We start from the raw sequence: 16203 nt of genomic DNA, 5'->3' as shown, positions 1-16203 counted from the left end.
AGTTTTTCCCTTTGTACACCAAATATCTGCTCACTAGCGTGAATGCTACTTAGATTTCGTGTTCTTGTGGAGTCTTTGTTGCTTTCCTGTTTCAAAAAATGTGGGGTTTTTTTCTCTAGCAGAATCTTTTCAGACGAATCTGGAAAATGCCAGTTTGACAAGCATAATATAGTATGTTTCCCACTAAGGTGATTCTCAAAGAGCTTTTAGCTGAAAAATAGCCATATCTCAGCATGGTGTGCGGTGTTTCCTTGAGATATTTGAGGAAACTTGATAGGTGGAGGACAAAACAAGAATTGGCAGGCCTAAAAAAATACAACATCCAAAAAAGAGCTTTGAAAATCTTTCAAGAAGCCTGGACAACAATTCAATGAAGACTACTTAAAGAAATTTCAGGAAAGTTTTCCCTAGCAAGTTCAGGATGTGTGCAGCTTTTCAAGAATAAGACAACCGAACCAATTTCCCGTTTTCCTAGCATCATGTATAAGAATGCACAGTGCAACAGGACAGGAAGGTGAAGTGCATATCTTCATTCCTGTCTGTTTAAATATATTGGTTTCGAGTGTGTTGGTATTTTGCATAATCCTACCACTTGCTGATGGTGTCACTGTGCATTCAGTGACACCATCAGCAAACAAGCGTGCGTGTGTTTGTGTGCATATATATCTGCTATAGGAGCGGGCAACAATCTGCAAAGATAACAACAAAGAAACAGCTGAAGGGACAGACGTGCATCACATGTGCAACCACTGCACGCATGCAAGACATGCGTGAGTGTGCACTCACCTATGAAGCCAGATGATGGGGGGTTGGGTTGGATGTCCTCCTCTGTGTTGCCCTGAATCACGTCCCAGAGCTGCCACACATAGCTAGGGTGAAGGATGTAGAAGGGCTGGTCAGGATGCAGCTTGCGGTGCTCCATGTATGGACCGAACAGGTTGTAGTCCGGACTAGTGTACCACTGACGAGAGATAACACAGCAGACAGATTTAATCTCAAATCATGAGTCAGATAAGAATAAGACAACGTGATTTTTTTTCCAATAATTAAAAATGTTTCTGATATTTAGAGGATTTTCTACTATTCAAAACAATGAAGACTGCAGTCAATACAAAAATAGCAACAGTAGTATCGCTCACTGGGTTGAGCAGGTGGCCCAAATGCCATAAGGCTATTGCAGAGGCCTGAGTTTGAATCGACTCATGGCTGTGTGTTTCCTGTCTTCTTTCCACCACCCTATCTCAAAGGCTAAAAAAGCCCCCCTTAAGCAAAAGATAAGAAGGAAAAGATGTTTAAAGATAGAGTGCAGCCCTTTGCAAACATCTGTCAGTCTCTAACGTTTGGACAAAAACTCCTCTGAATGGATGCTGAAGTTTAGTCAAATGTATCTTCAGACTGCGAACATTGCAAAAAAAAACACAAAACGCCCATACAGATAAACGTCCGTCACTGCTGTTTTATGCTGTATCATGTTGAGTGGCTCTGGAATACATTTGAATTGTATTTATGCTTTCTTTCACAGTTTAGATGATTATGTTTTATTCATGTGAGGTTTGTGTTGTTACCCAGGGACATAAATAATGTATGGCTTACAGGGTATGCATTTAACAAAATAGAACTAAAGCATATTAAATGTAATTTCCTGAAATAACATCATAGCGGAGGAACAAATCGATGTAGCTGCACTAAATGCTCAGACAGGAAGTGTGTGCATGTGCAGAACAAATCCTGGTTTAGGTGAGGACCTTTTGCAGATATAAGCCTAGTGCATACTGATAATTTCCCACCAACAAGTCAGCCTCTCAACAGAAAAGTCAGTGAGCTGCTGTCTTATAGTAGCGTGGCTGTTATGCTAAAAACTTTAGAGTCATTGAAACTATGTAAGAGACTATTTCCGGTCAGGAAATTGAAGGGCTCTGGAGTCAATCAGGTGGTTTGACTGAAATTTTAAGCTGTCAAAACATCCCAGAAAATGTTAAGTGTCTTAGACGAACGGTGCAGCACAGCTGTGTAGAGAACAATACTGTGATTGAAGACAGCAAGTGCACTGTAGGGATACATCACAGTTGGACAAATGAAATCATAAGAAAACTGATGTAATCGGTGTGCCAAGTACTCATAATGGATTCGTGGGAGTGTGCATGTCCATTTTCATCAGTTGTACCATCTCCAGTTTGACCGCAGAAATAAAGGAGAGCATGAAATCATTGTTCATAATTTGTAGTTTATCATTAAAAGCCAAATTAAATAACAGTTGTTCCACTAATTCATGAGAGCTGAATATTATGAATTAATGGCTTTTAATGTAAATCTTTGTAAGGGCTTTGAAATAAAGACCCGACTACTGGGAATGTATATTTTGAGAAACTATATAACACACAATGCAAGTTACTGCATCCATGCATTGGATAATAATTAGTAACTGCACTTATAATATGTATGTGTGTGTATATATATATATATATATATATATATGCATGCTGTTTTTTGGTATACTATCAGGGGAGCCTCCAGATTTTTTTCATAGGGGTGGCCATATGGGGGCCACTAAAATATCGGGGTGGCACACCAAAAACAGAATGTCCAGGTTTATTATGCTCTTGTGAACTGCAGGTTAGTTGAAAAATAAGGGGGAAAGGAGAAAGAAAATAATTATATGCCTAGTTAATTTCCTGCTATATCACTGAAAATATATATCACCACTAGCACCCCTAATGAACTCACTGTAACATTCACAAAACCAGATGTAATCCATCTGGGCAAGGCTTGACATGTTGTGTGTTCTTCTGCATACCTTGATTATAAACAGTCTCTATTTGAAGGCATTTTCACCCAGAGAACTGCCAAACTGGATATTTGCTCTTTTCCTGACCATTCTCTGCAAACCCTAGAGATGGTTGTTGGTTGTGTCGGAAATCCCAGTAGCTCAGCAATTTCTGAAATAGTCAGACCAGACCATCTGCCACCAACAACCACATATTCAAAACCCCAGCTTTCTTCTTCATTTTTACACTATGTTTGAACTTCAAGTAGGTCGTGTTGATCATGTCTACATGCATAAATGCACTGACCTGCTGCCATGTGATTGGCTGGTTAGATATTTGCATTAACAAGCAGTTTACTTATATCTAAGTTAAATAAAGTTAAGAAATGTAACACATTTAATCATTTGGCGAGTGTCATGGGATACAAAGTAAAAATAAACTGAACAAACTTATATACGAGAAGGAAAGCTACATGACAGACACACTGCGAGGTGCTAAAAGCTACAAGAAACTGGACAACAGCAACAACACCTTCCAGTATTTCCAAAGGTTAACTACTGACAATGAGCGAGGATAGAATTGAAAACACGGATGTAGAGACAAAGGTCAAGTGTCAGTGGAGCATCGTGTTCTTTATTAAAACCCCATCAGTCCACATCCAGTAATCCTGTTCTTTACCGTGCTGTCTACTGGCTATGTGAGCAGTTGGGTGAGCAGTATGGCAAATACTGTAGCTATATAACAATGCACTGCACGCACGCTTGAACTCTATTTGCATGGATAGTAATAAACTAACAAATCAGCCATTTTTTAAATCTTTACTTAATCTGATATATTCTGACGTAAGGACCTAATCTAGCAGCACAACACTGATTAAAAGGATTAAAGGTTAATGCAGGAATATAAATGATCTTGTTTGTTTTGGTGATGTCCTTCAGAAAATTAATTAAAGCGTTAAAAAAAATAAATAATAATAATAATAATAATGATGATGAAAAAAAGAAATTTCATGTAATTCACCAGATAAATGAAATCACTGAAAGCAGAGGCTGCATGCAAATATAATTTAACCTCAAACAATCAGGCCATTCACCGAATAACAATTAACGGGAAGCATGGAGAGGAGGATAAGGGGAAAGGAGCCTCGGAATAAAATCTTGTTTTGGACACATTTGCTAACATGAACCAAACCTTTTAAAGGGCAGGTGGAAGTCAGAGATAGACGAGATGACATCATGGCAACAAGCTTCTTTTCCTACATGTGTTTGTGGCTACATACACAACAATAACTGTGTTTACTTTCCTAAGACGACCCGCTTTAATATTCCTATACTCCTGAAAATGATCTGCTGAAACTGCTAAAGTGAAAACACATATACCTTGTGTAAGTTGACAGCATAAGGTGCGGGGTCCCAGGCCACCAGAGTTATATTCTTGTAGATAGAGCTCGTATTGAACCGATGCCTAGGATTTGCCAAAATCTGTAACACAGCACATGAAATGTAAGTCTTACTTTCAAATGTAAAGCACAATCATTCAGATGCATGGTCACTATTTTGCCAAAATACAAATAAAAACACAGAGAGAACCTCTTTATGTGCCTACTATAAATTAGACTAGGAGGCAGATACCAACATAAAGCCTGTCCAGTAAATATGATTACACAAATATGTTTTTTTGGCCAGGCAAAGCAAACGTTTAAACATCTCCAGACAGACTACACAAAACAAAGACTAAAGAAGCTGTTGGTGTTTTTTTTCCAAAGAACTAATCTATCTGCTAATGACAGTTCATACCATTGAGTTCAGATTATTTAAGTACAATGAACTCATCGTCATTTGGATGAAACACTTGACCATTTATACACTTCTAAAGGCATTACTTTGCTACATAAATAGTGAGTTGAAAATATAAATGACTGTATTTTTTTTAAATCTGTTTCTTTTAAGGATTCACTGTCATTTAAGGCCTCATCTTAACTCACCTGCGAGTTGATGATGCGGATAGTGGTTTTGTTTCCCACGTCTCTCTCGTAGCCTTCTGTAGGTGCAGCATTGAAACGTAAAACTGCATCATGAGCGTCTGAAAGGGAAACCATGGAGTCTTTCAAAGCAAGGTAACAAACTGGCCTTGAGTTGCATCTGTTATCATGGAAATATACAGACAATTTCCCTCCATAAAAAGTCTTCTTCATAGCGATATAAAAAAAAACTTAAAGGGTGAAGCCAGGCTTTGAAGATGTACAAACAAATATCAGATGTCTCTTCCAAATGTTACCAGCTCATGTTTTCAAGGTCTTAAAGCAATTACCATCATCTTTCAGAATTTCTACTTAGTCCAAATTTATTTAGAGGAGAAAACACAGGCAAACATCTCAATAACCAAGCACCTCAACCAAAGTCAGTGACGACACACTGACTACAGGGATGAAAATCACACTTGCACTAATTGTTGACAACAATATCCGACAGGCTCGGGGATGTAACCGGTGGTTGGCTCAGGTAAACAAAGAGCCATGGCTCACATAAGGAGTTTACTGGTTTTTTTTGTTCACATGTCCTTCACGGTCCTCAACAACTTGAAATCCTCACCTTGATGGATGGCTGCTGTAACAATTACAAATTAATTCCTGCCTGTCTGCTGATCGATCTGTCAGTTTCAGGCGTCCTCCTCCTGCATTGAACTAACACCAAAATGGATGATCCCTCAGCTTGTGATCTGATACCCCTTCATCACTGCCACCAGCAGGTTTACAACTCAGAGCAGCTTCACAACAGCAAACAAGGCCCTAATAAAACACAGTAAACATGTCCATTCTCTACAGAGCTCAAGCTGAAGGATGGCTTTAAAGAAGAGTCCTTCAAGCAGCGATCAGCCTCTGTCTTGATGGAGGCCAAACGCCTATTTAACACCTTCAGAAGAAAGAAAGGATTAAAAAAAAGGATTATTTAGTAAAGGCGTAGCACATAATAATAAAATTAATGAGAGCAGAACTGAGTCTAACTGAGTGGTGCGGCCCAGTTTCTCATGGGGTTCCTGGAAAAAATTCATTGCTCACTCCTGACTCACTCAGAATTCTTAGAAAAAATCTTCTTCTTCTGAGAAAAAAGTCAGAATTCTGAGATTAAAGTACTAGTAGTACTGTAGTAGTAGAAGAAAAAGAAGTTTTTTGCCATAACTATTCACTAAAGTAAAATGGAGTTACATGAATAACTGCTTATTATTTTGTCTCTTGTTACTATCATGGCCAATATCCCCCTTACACAAACAGGGACAGGTATATATGACTTGGTTCAAGTTTAAAAAACTGTCTGTATTATTCTGGAAAAACAAGTTCAGGAAAAACGCCTTGCATTTCAGTAACATATTTAATACTGCCATTGGACGGTACCAATCCAGACTTCCCCAAAAGTTGATTCTGTTCATCTGGACGTAGCGTTTTCAGTGGGAGTGACTTCTTCTGTTGCAGCTGACTGCAGGTTTCCCCAATCTTTTAAAAAGTCCATTTGCATAATGACTGAAACCAGCCCCACTGAAAGAACAACGGGCTGGAGTCAGTTCCTTGATCCTTAATATGCAAATTCTCATAACTCTTATTTCTCTCTCATAATTCACCTGGATAATAGAGCATGCATCAAGACAATCCATACTTAAGAGTTGCAAGGAAAATGAGACAGTTTCTAGAGAGCACCGATATTCAAGCATATTTACTTATCTCGCATGATAAATTTGAAACATAAATGACACTAGAGTTGTGTCTAAACACTGATAAATAAAACAAACCTCTGAATTGAGTGTTTTACTGCAGCATGTTTGCATCAAACTGAATAACCCTGCCAAAGACGAATCTTCTCCATACCGTGTTTGGAATGAGGATGCAGTTTGCCGTGTTCACCACATGATGGCAGGCACACATCACCACACTTACTATGAACCAAGTCCTGACCAACAAACTCTCACAGCATGGCCTCAGTGGTGTATAGACACTTAGGAACATTACAATCCAAAAGTCAGTCAACCTGCCTCTGGTATTCTCAAAATTTAGAGCGATCGTCATATTCAAGTCCGGACAGGTTAACTGAATGAATGAATGACTCACTGTTCATACCTGCAAAATACAGGTTCTGGCACAGAGAAGCCTTTCAGGGGGTACAACAGGGTGAGAATGAGTAGACAGAGTGAGATCAATGCCATCTGATTTCCTGCTGAAGCTAAGCCTGAGAATTAATGTAGCAAATACATGCTGTTTCTTTTAAAGCACTGTGACGCTGTTCAATAAATAATCAGCTTCATAACAACGGTCCCATTTATCAAGACACTACAGCACATCAGTTAAACATCTCTTAACTGAATACGTAGATGATTACACACTGAATGGGTATCCTGCAGCTGTTTTTACACTGAGATGTGGGTGACCTCAGAAATCATCAACAGCAGCTTTCTATAAGAAGGTTTGTGTGTAATCATACCAACTCAGGATACTGTTTAGAACAGCTCTTTATTTAATTCGTGACTAAAGTACCGTATAACACTGGTAGAATTTATTATTATTATTTTTTGTATGCGAGCACATGCATATGGGACACATGACTGGCCAGGCATCAAAATCAAACACGGGAGATGATGATACAGAAAGATTTAGATTTGGTGCCTGAAACTGAAAACTCATTCCCATCTCAGTCACCTGTTTCTCGTATACCAAGTCACGTGTTCATGCACTAACAATGGGAGGTGGCTTGTATGTTTTTCAAATTGTAGGAAATGATGTTGCTGCTGATTTCCAAGTAGCACACAACAGAGTAGCGCGCTAAAGACTGAAGGCTTGTGGCATCGATGTTTTCACTGATAACCAAAGGGTCACCTGCAGAAGTCTGTTTCCATTGCCCGCATGTACCCATTTCTCTGTGTGGTGTACTTTCTTGTCTTTCTTGTAAAACGTGTTCTGTAGGGCTGAACGATATATCGCATTTGCGATAATATCGCGACATGATCAAGTGCAATTTTCTAACCGCAAAGGCTGCGATTATACTCTGGACATGTCCAAATTCATGGGCTGCATCCTCCTGAGGCCGCATTTGTAGACCGATTACGTCACAGCGACGCGCCGAAGGCTGTCCAAATTACTACCATATCCCAGAATTCATAGCGCGGCCCAGCCAAACTCCAGTTTCCAGCAATGGCGGCCGCTACTAAGTTTTAAAATTACTCATACTAATCTTTCAGGGTCACAAAATAAACTTTTAACATATTTTCAGGCGAGAAAGTAGTTGTGTAAACATCAAATATCTGCTCGGTTTATCAAGATATCCCATATTTGCAAAAGTGCTTCGACGTTTTCAGAGGCGTCTGCTACCCACCAGCTCGACAGCTAGCCGGGAGCTCGAGGGTTACTGATGCGGCCGAGAACGGCACAACTCCCGGCACATCATTTTCAGATCACCGCGGAGTTTCGCTGCTCGGGTTAAACGTAATATATAAGTCACTTAGACAACCTAAAAATGTTATTGTTGGGCTTTTTTCAGTGTTTTGTTTGTTCGTGAGTAAATCGGTTTGGCTGAGATTAAAGTTATTAGATTAGATAAAATAAAACTTTATTAATCCCCCGGGTGGGTTCCTCCTTGGTTTTCACACAGCTGACTAAACGTCAAACAGAAAACTTATTAAACAGAAGTATGAGACAGTCGAGAATTTACACCAGTGTCTGGTTATATTTTAGATAGCAAGAAGCAGACGGCCGAGTTTATTAAACTCCACCGAGACAGCGGTGACGCTAATCAGAACTAGACCGTCCAATTTCACGCCTTTAAATTTTAAAGGCGTGTTTGTGTGTGTGTTTATACAATTGCTATTATGTTTGCACTTTATGTGTAATGTTACTGACTGCAGAGATCAGTAAGATGTGTGTATTTTTTATTTATTAGTTTTATTTATTTAATATTATTTTTTAATTGAATGACTGTCTAGTAGTTCACAGATGTCGAAAAACTGAGTGTGGTAAAGCCACTGATTTTTTTTAATGTATATTTCTGCAATCTGCACATTGTACTGACTTTCATTTTAATGTTTACACCAGGGTTCCTTGTCAGCACTTTATGCTCAGATGTTTGTAAGCTAAAAATAAACTATTGTGTATGTTCAAATATACTGTTGTGATTGAAGAAGTTAAATAAAAATGTCAGTCATCAATTCATGCATCACCTCATGTCATCATAACAGAGGTCTGTCTTCCAGGAAAGAACAGTTTAAAATTAATGTAATATAGTATTGGCCATACTATATGATGTATTGCTTGTCTTTGTTTAATAATACAGAAGACAAAGACCTTAAAAAATAATCGCATATCGCATCGCAATCGCAATATTGGGGCAAAAAATCGCAATTAGATTATTTTCCATAATCGTTCAGCCCTAGTGTGGTGTACTTTCTTGTCTTTCTTGTAAAACGTGTTCTGTGGCAGTGACATCTGTATACCCGTATCAGTCTATAGAGATGTAAAAAAAAAAATTCAAGCCACAAAGCTGAAGACCTTCTTATTAATTCTAGCGCTTGCCCTGAACAGCTGAATTCAGAGAGAAATGCAAGGAAGGTATATGTGATGTGAAGAGGCCTGATTGGTTACCAGAGGGGGTTCTGTTTTTTCTGCGGAGCCATCTGTCACTGAATTCACACTCTCCCCACTTACCGGAGAGCTGCCAAAAGTCTCTAAACCAAGAACGCACACATTCAAATGCAAAGATATCTAGCTTACTAGGCACGCACTCAACGCTGCGCACAATCAGCTTGACAAGTTAATCAGCAAAAGCCACACAAAAACCTGAGCAAATGCTAATCTCTGCAGGCACAAAGTGGAAATGTGCTGACCTTCAGACTACCACTCCTGAGTGGGACACTTAGAGAACAGGCGAGTCTTTTGTGCAGCAATCAAACAATCTAATGAATCATTTAATGGTAATTTATTATGAGGTACAGGGGACACCTTTATTTGGCAGCAGTAACATGTCCAACCTGTTATTGTTCCTACTTAATTCCGAGTATTGCTGTTTCTCCATAAAACACTTCAGTGAAATTCTACATCCTGTGACTTGATGCTAGTTTCAGTCAGCTGCACTCACCTGCAGTCAACTGAGACCAAGACTGAGACTAAGACTAAGACTTCTTCACAGACTAATTTCTGTGAAATTTACTACTGTTGAATAGGATTGAATTCCACTTTAGCCTTTACTGTCAGAGACACACAAAGCCTTCTAATTGCAGCACCGGCCCCACTTTGTCTCATAATTTGTTATAAAGAATTTCATGGAAATTATTTAGATTATATAATTATTATAGTGCTGTATTTAAGACATTCGGGGAAAAGTATCTGTAATTGCACAAGTTTCAACAGAATACACGTTTGCAGTAGACTTTTTCTGGAAAATGCCAGAAAGTGACTTATTTGGTGCTTACCAATCTCTTTGCCTAATCGTGAGCGAAGGATGGCCCCAGCAGAGGTGACCACAGCACAGGTCTTGAAGCTTCTCCTGTTCTCCTTTTTGTACAGCTGCTCCAGGGGAAGGGATGGCACCAGACGAGCCCAGCCAAGTGAAGAGAAGGGTTGCTCCAACCCGTCTACTGTCCTCAGCCGGGCCTGATTCTTCAATTCACAAAGCAGCTCCTTGGCACTCTGAGCGGGCTTGCGATTCCCCTTGTAGGAAACATGGTGTTTGTTGGAGTTGACGTATTCCTTCATGGCACGCTGCAGTCGAAGACTCAGCATGCCTGCCGACACTCGACCCTTCCAGAGCCGCTTTATTAGCGAGATGGATTTGGAGAAATAGAATTCCTCCAGATCAGAGAAGTCATCGCCGGCCATACTGTGTACTCTGTTCTTCCTTCTGTTTCCCAGATCTTCATTTTCTTTTTCATCACCTTCCTCCCTGCCACCTTGGTATTGAGTGTTGCTGAAGTGGTTCTGATAGTCTGCAGTCTGTGACTGTCGCTCACGACTCTGGACTACAGGATCTGAGTGAGAACCCACATTTTCTGTACCAAAGGAAGACCAGGCTGCCAGGCTCTGTGGGTCAAGATAGTCCTGGCGACTTACTTCCTGGCTGCCATAAACAGCGTAAGGAAGATTGTTTGGGTTCTGGCTCATCTCCAGGCTGGTCTCTGGGGTCCCGGACTTGACAAGAGGCTCCAGCTCCGGTTTATCTCTGGGATACGTTGTAGTTAATGGTAAAGTCAGCTTTACCACGGCATGCTGTTGATGGGAGGCCTGTATGGAGGCCAGACGGCGTGTGTCTGGGTGCTGGGAGAGTAAAGCACCAGCAGAAGTAAGGGGCTCATCCACACGAGCATCCAGGAAATATGACAGGAGGGCGAGAAAGAAGAGAGCCCAGGCCAGTATTCCCACCAGCATCAGCCTCCGCCAGTGCCTCATACTGGACTTCATTGCCTCTTTCTCACATGCACGCCAGCTCTGTGGGCCCACCAACATCAAGTCCCACAGCTAGGACTTACCCCAGAGGTCAGGTGGAGGGCCTGTAAAGGAAGTACAGTTAAAAACCGATAGGAAGCCCAAAAGAGGCAGCGAGAGGTTTGAAATACTCACCTGAACTGACGGTTTTATTTCTCCATGTCCATGTGTTTGCCAGGATATAACAGGACCCTGCGAAAAAGAGAGGTACTAATTAGTTGAGGCAGCGTGCACATGCATGCATGAGGGGATGTGAGCGTGAAACCATACGGCTCACACAGGAAACCACTGTCTGCGCACAAGAACTTGGCCTCTTTCCATTTGCAACTAAAGAGAATTTTTAAAGACTGGCCCCATTTATTAGTTGTAATCAAACTTCCCTCATGTAAGACTGAAAGCTCCAGACGCAACTTTAAAACTAAAGCTGCTCCGGCTGTGTTTAAACGCAACATCAGACAAAGATGAAATACAATTTGGATCATTGGATGAATTCCCCAATTTAATAAACAAAAACAACCCAAGTTTTCCCATGGAAGCTTGTTAACGTGAGGTTTGAAGGTTTTGAAGGAAACTTTAAGCCTCCACACAAAAGCTTCAAAGGAAGCCTTTCACGTGGAAGCTTTGTTTAAATAGTAGCTTTCAAAATGACTTTAACGGCAACCGCAATGTTGTGGGGGTTTTCTGTTGCTGTGTCACAGAACGGCAGTTGAATATCGTGATTTTGTCTTTAAAGTACTTTCCCCAAGATGTACACAGTGATGAACCAAATGGCTGATCAATTAGTAATGCTTTACATCACTGCTACCTGCTGCTAAATGAACATTTAATTGATTCATGAGATGATATAACCCATAAAGAGGCATGAGGACATTAAAAGTTTATGACTCTGCCTCTAAAGAAGTTTGCATCTGTTTCATATTATGATGGCTTTTACTCTTTATGTGTATTCATAAAGAAACATGTAGCAACTTACTGACACATTTTTAGAAGTGGAATAGATTAATACCTTATTGTGCACAAGTCCTGAGTGACTTTTGCATTTTTTCTAAAGTGGTCTTGAGCAGGGTTTTTGAATTTCTTTGAAATTTGTCTTTGTGCATTGGCTATTTTTTCATTCCTTATTAAGTCCAGTTCTTGTACCTGAACATTGATGAAACAATGGTTCCTATAATCAAGAATCTGCCATTATCCTACTATTTACTCAAAATGATAGTTAAATTTTGATTAATTTCCTTCTTTTTTACTTTTCAAAAAAAGAAAAATTGCGGTATAGTCTTGTTTTTTTATGACACACCCACACACTTTTTTTTTTCTTAGTGAGGACATCTAATTGATATAATGCTTTCCCTAGCCACTTACCCCAACAATCACAAATGAATATCTAACTCTCAGCCTAAAACGTAACCATAACCTCATCCTAACCCTGATACTACAATCACATTTTGAGCCGCAAAAATGCCTTCAAACTCGTGGGGTCGGGCAATTTGCCCCTATAAGTGACTGTTGGTCCTCACAACTATAGTGGCGTGCAAATTGTCTGTCCACACACACACACACACACACCTTAAGTCAGTGGTTCAAAACTTTTTTGCTGGGCCCCCTTTGTTTTACAAGAAAAATGTTCGCCCCCCGTGCGTGCACGCGCACAGGCACACGCACAAACACATCCTCCAACCACACACACCCATACTTTGCTCTGTTGTGGTTTATTTCACACCTCAAACATTTAGTAAACAATTAAGCAAATACAAGTAATCTGCAATAAATTACAGATAGTAAGAAAATAAACTACCAACTCTTTTACGCTATGTCTGCACCTACACGGGTATTTTTGAAAACGCAGCTGTTTCCTCTACACGTAAACGGCGTTTCGAATCACCGAAAACTGTGATTTTTTTAAACCTCCTTTTTTGGATTTTCCTGTGGACGAGGAATACAGAGTTCCTCACGCAATGTCAAAGGGATGTGCCTTTTTCACGTCACGCTGTGCGCCACGTTGTTTACATGAGATGAATTGCAGAATGGCAGATAGAGACGAAATACTGTTAATCTGACTGGCAGGTATTACACGCAGTTACTGTTCCTCCATTTACAAAGGCAAAGGCATCACGGTGTAATTCTTTTACTTGTAGTTGGTTTTTTTGGGGGGTTTTTCCTGTGTGATAATATTCAACAATAATATTCAAAAGCATTCGTTGTTACATTACTTTGCAAATCTGACAACATAACACCTTTGTTTACTTCACTTTTTTGCACGCCCCCCCCTACAGCTTTGATAATACTCTGGTGTACAAAACGTTGGGCTCACTGATGGATTAAGGCATGAAATATACAGCAATGAAGGTGAATAAATGAAGCATTAAATTGCCTCACATCAGAGGATTACAATCACATGTAATTGAGAGTTTTGGTCTCCTAATGTGGAAGCATTTCTCTCTCTAGAGAGAGAAAGAGAGCAAGAATGGAAGACTGGCAGGAAGGGAAAAAAATGGCTCTGAGTATTAAGCCTCTTCTAGTCCTAATTACAGCTTCCTGTCTCTGCAGCTGCTGGGTCCTGCAGAGTACAGCACAACTGATCTCGGGTGCCCCTGTGGCCTTCCGCCCCTATGCGTTCACGCAGCTTCCAAGCTGTTCGCTCAGGGGCCACACAGGAGGTCAAAGCTCATCTGCTGACCCCAGTCAAGCAGGAGGAAAGCAGCAGGGAGAAACTAGGCTAGAGGGAGCAGAAACGGCATGAGAGAAAGAAAATACACTGTGGAAACACACATCTGATTCCTCTGAGAACATTTAAAACCACAGTCAGGTGGGATTTTCCTTCTAGGAGTTTTGACATGTCTACCACACTGGAGGTCAAATGTTCCTAAATGGAAAATGCGCCATTTAACACCTGAAAACAACAGCTGCAGTATGCCCGACACACAAAAAGCAAAGACAAAGTGCAAAACACAAACCTAGCCAGTGGCAATGTTATCACCAAGCAAATGTCATCTAAATGCACCACTGAACCACTGCAGACTGTATGTGTGTGCTCCAACGCATGTCATGCAAGCATGTGTGTGCATTTGTAGTTTGCCTCACCTGGTAGCAATCAGGATGTGTGCTTCAGTAACTGTGAAACAACACAAGTGTGTGGCACAGATGGAGAGGCGGGGGCGGAGTAGAGAGCTATCTTCTGAGGGATACACAAAGAAACAACAAAACGGGAAACATGTAAGAGAGACGTTGCCAGACAGCAAAAGAAGACAAAATGACTTGGCAGGAGGCTGTGATGGACAAAGGAGGCAAACAGAATATAAAGCGCGGATCTTGTAAAGAATAAGACCGAAATCGAAAGTGGGTGTATGAAAGTGAAGCAGCTGAAGCTTGTGCAGCAGGAAAGAGGAGAGTGGTTAGCTGCTTGAATGTTATGGAATGCAAATAACAAAGCAAACATGTTCAGAAACGGGAAAACACCTGCACGTCTCTAAGAGATCTAACACAGTCAAATATGAAAATAACAAACAAACAAGCAACACAGACAACAGCAGATAAGAGTTCTCCCAAGGGATGCTGAAAAGGGCTTGTCACTGTTGCTACAGTTTGACTTAAGTTAACCGAGTCACGTTGCTGTCAAACAGCCATTGAATGAGCTAAAATATGTTTTTAGTTATTTAGCATTCTGTGGTTTATATATTATTGCAGATATGTGCGATGTTTCTGTTTAGCCATGGCCTTTTCCTCAATGTGTTTTTAATTTCCTCTGAAAGTCCACTGAACCTTCAGAATTACTGGACATTTGGCCTGAGAACCACATAGCATCAGTCTAAAAGTCTTACAATGCTTTGTTCTAACTTATTCTGACCTTAAGCTCGAAGTCAAGGTCACTGAGATTTGAACGTGTGCCAAGATATTTAGTGGACAACCTGTTGTACCAATTTTAAAATCCCACTTTGTCTCATTCTTAAAACTTGCGTGTCCACACCACCCTATAGGTAGCTGTCAAAAGCTGGTCTCCTTATTTCCCAGATATTTACAGACTCTTATTTAAAGAAGAGGGGATGACACACAGAGGTAAGCATGACCCTGTCCTGACTTTTTAAAAATGTGTTGCTGCCATCACTCTCAGAATGACATTTTTGCCCTTCTTAAAATGTTACGTTTTCTTGATTTAAATATTTGATTTGTGTGCTTTGCTCTACTGCGAATACAAAATGAGTTTATGACATTTGCAAATCATCACATCCTATTTTCAGTTTCAGTGTTATACACAGCTTCCCAGTTAGAGATATCGCCTGTAGTTATAAACAGTTCTAAATGCAATAACGCAAAAACGAATCAACCATTTCTTATTTTTATTTTTTTTACTTTATTTTGTTCTACCCATGTACCCCCCGAGATTTTCTGAAGCACGGCTGGATGAAAGATGAGCTCAAAAGCTGATGTGCTCAGCTTTTGCAGGTACCTCATAAGGGAGTAAAAAAGTATTTTTGTAGCTTGTCTGCCGGTCCTCTGCCAGGCGTTCGTGTTTAAATTTTCTGGGAGGAGTGATTGATTGTCCTAAAGCAGTCAGAGAACGCCCTTGTGTTGCTTCCTCCTTAGTTCACAAAATCATTTATCCTTTCTCTCTTTATCTTCCATTAGCTTGAACTTCAGTTACTTATCAGATTAAGATGTGCAACAGTGAGTGTAAATGCAGGTAACCACCATCACATAACTGCAGTCAAACTGGCCTGTTGACTTGATAGCTATAGTAAAATATTATTTACCTGTGTTAGAGAGTTTGAGTGAAAAACAATGACCGAACAAGAACAAGTAAGTGCCATATTCACGTGAAACATTCACATTTGTGACATCTAACAACAGGATATTACATGCATATGTCAACACTTTGGTATCAAGTCCCAACACTTCCACAACAACCAAGAGTAAACACTCCATCTTCTCTTACTCATAACCTAACTATGGACAACTATTCACAAAAATCACAACTGAATATTTCACTTT

General features: G+C 40.2%; 1 protein-coding gene across 2 annotated transcripts in view; it reads right to left on the bottom strand.

Annotated features, from left to right (window-relative positions):
• The window catches only part of st6gal2a (ST6 beta-galactosamide alpha-2,6-sialyltranferase 2a), a 48698-nt gene that overhangs the window by 11004 nt on the left and 21491 nt on the right, over positions 1-16203 (bottom strand). The window contains exons 2-7 of one of the 2 annotated variants that reach the window (XM_086265766.1): positions 14299-14392; positions 11356-11412; positions 10212-11285; positions 4750-4847; positions 4145-4246; positions 787-961 (exon numbers count right to left, since the gene is read on the bottom strand). In XM_086265766.1, coding sequence (XP_086121892.1) covers positions 787-961; positions 4145-4246; positions 4750-4847; positions 10212-11241 — 1405 coding nt within the window. In that variant the 5' untranslated portion in view covers positions 11242-11285; positions 11356-11412; positions 14299-14392. The remainder of the gene's footprint in view (positions 1-786; positions 962-4144; positions 4247-4749; positions 4848-10211; positions 11286-11355; positions 11413-14298; positions 14393-16203) is intronic. The other variant, XM_086265765.1, reaches the window with a different exon arrangement.

This window comes from Aulonocara sp. 'chitande type north' Nkhata Bay, linkage group LG16 (genome assembly GCF_057382095.1).
Source record: "Aulonocara sp. 'chitande type north' Nkhata Bay isolate Kocher_YH1m ecotype deep benthic linkage group LG16, A_spYH_male_GT1.1, whole genome shotgun sequence".
NCBI lineage: Eukaryota > Metazoa > Chordata > Actinopteri > Cichliformes > Cichlidae > Aulonocara > Aulonocara sp. 'chitande type north' Nkhata Bay.
The sequence above is the reverse complement of the archived record's forward strand: the minus strand, read 5'-3'. Positions and strand labels throughout refer to the sequence as shown.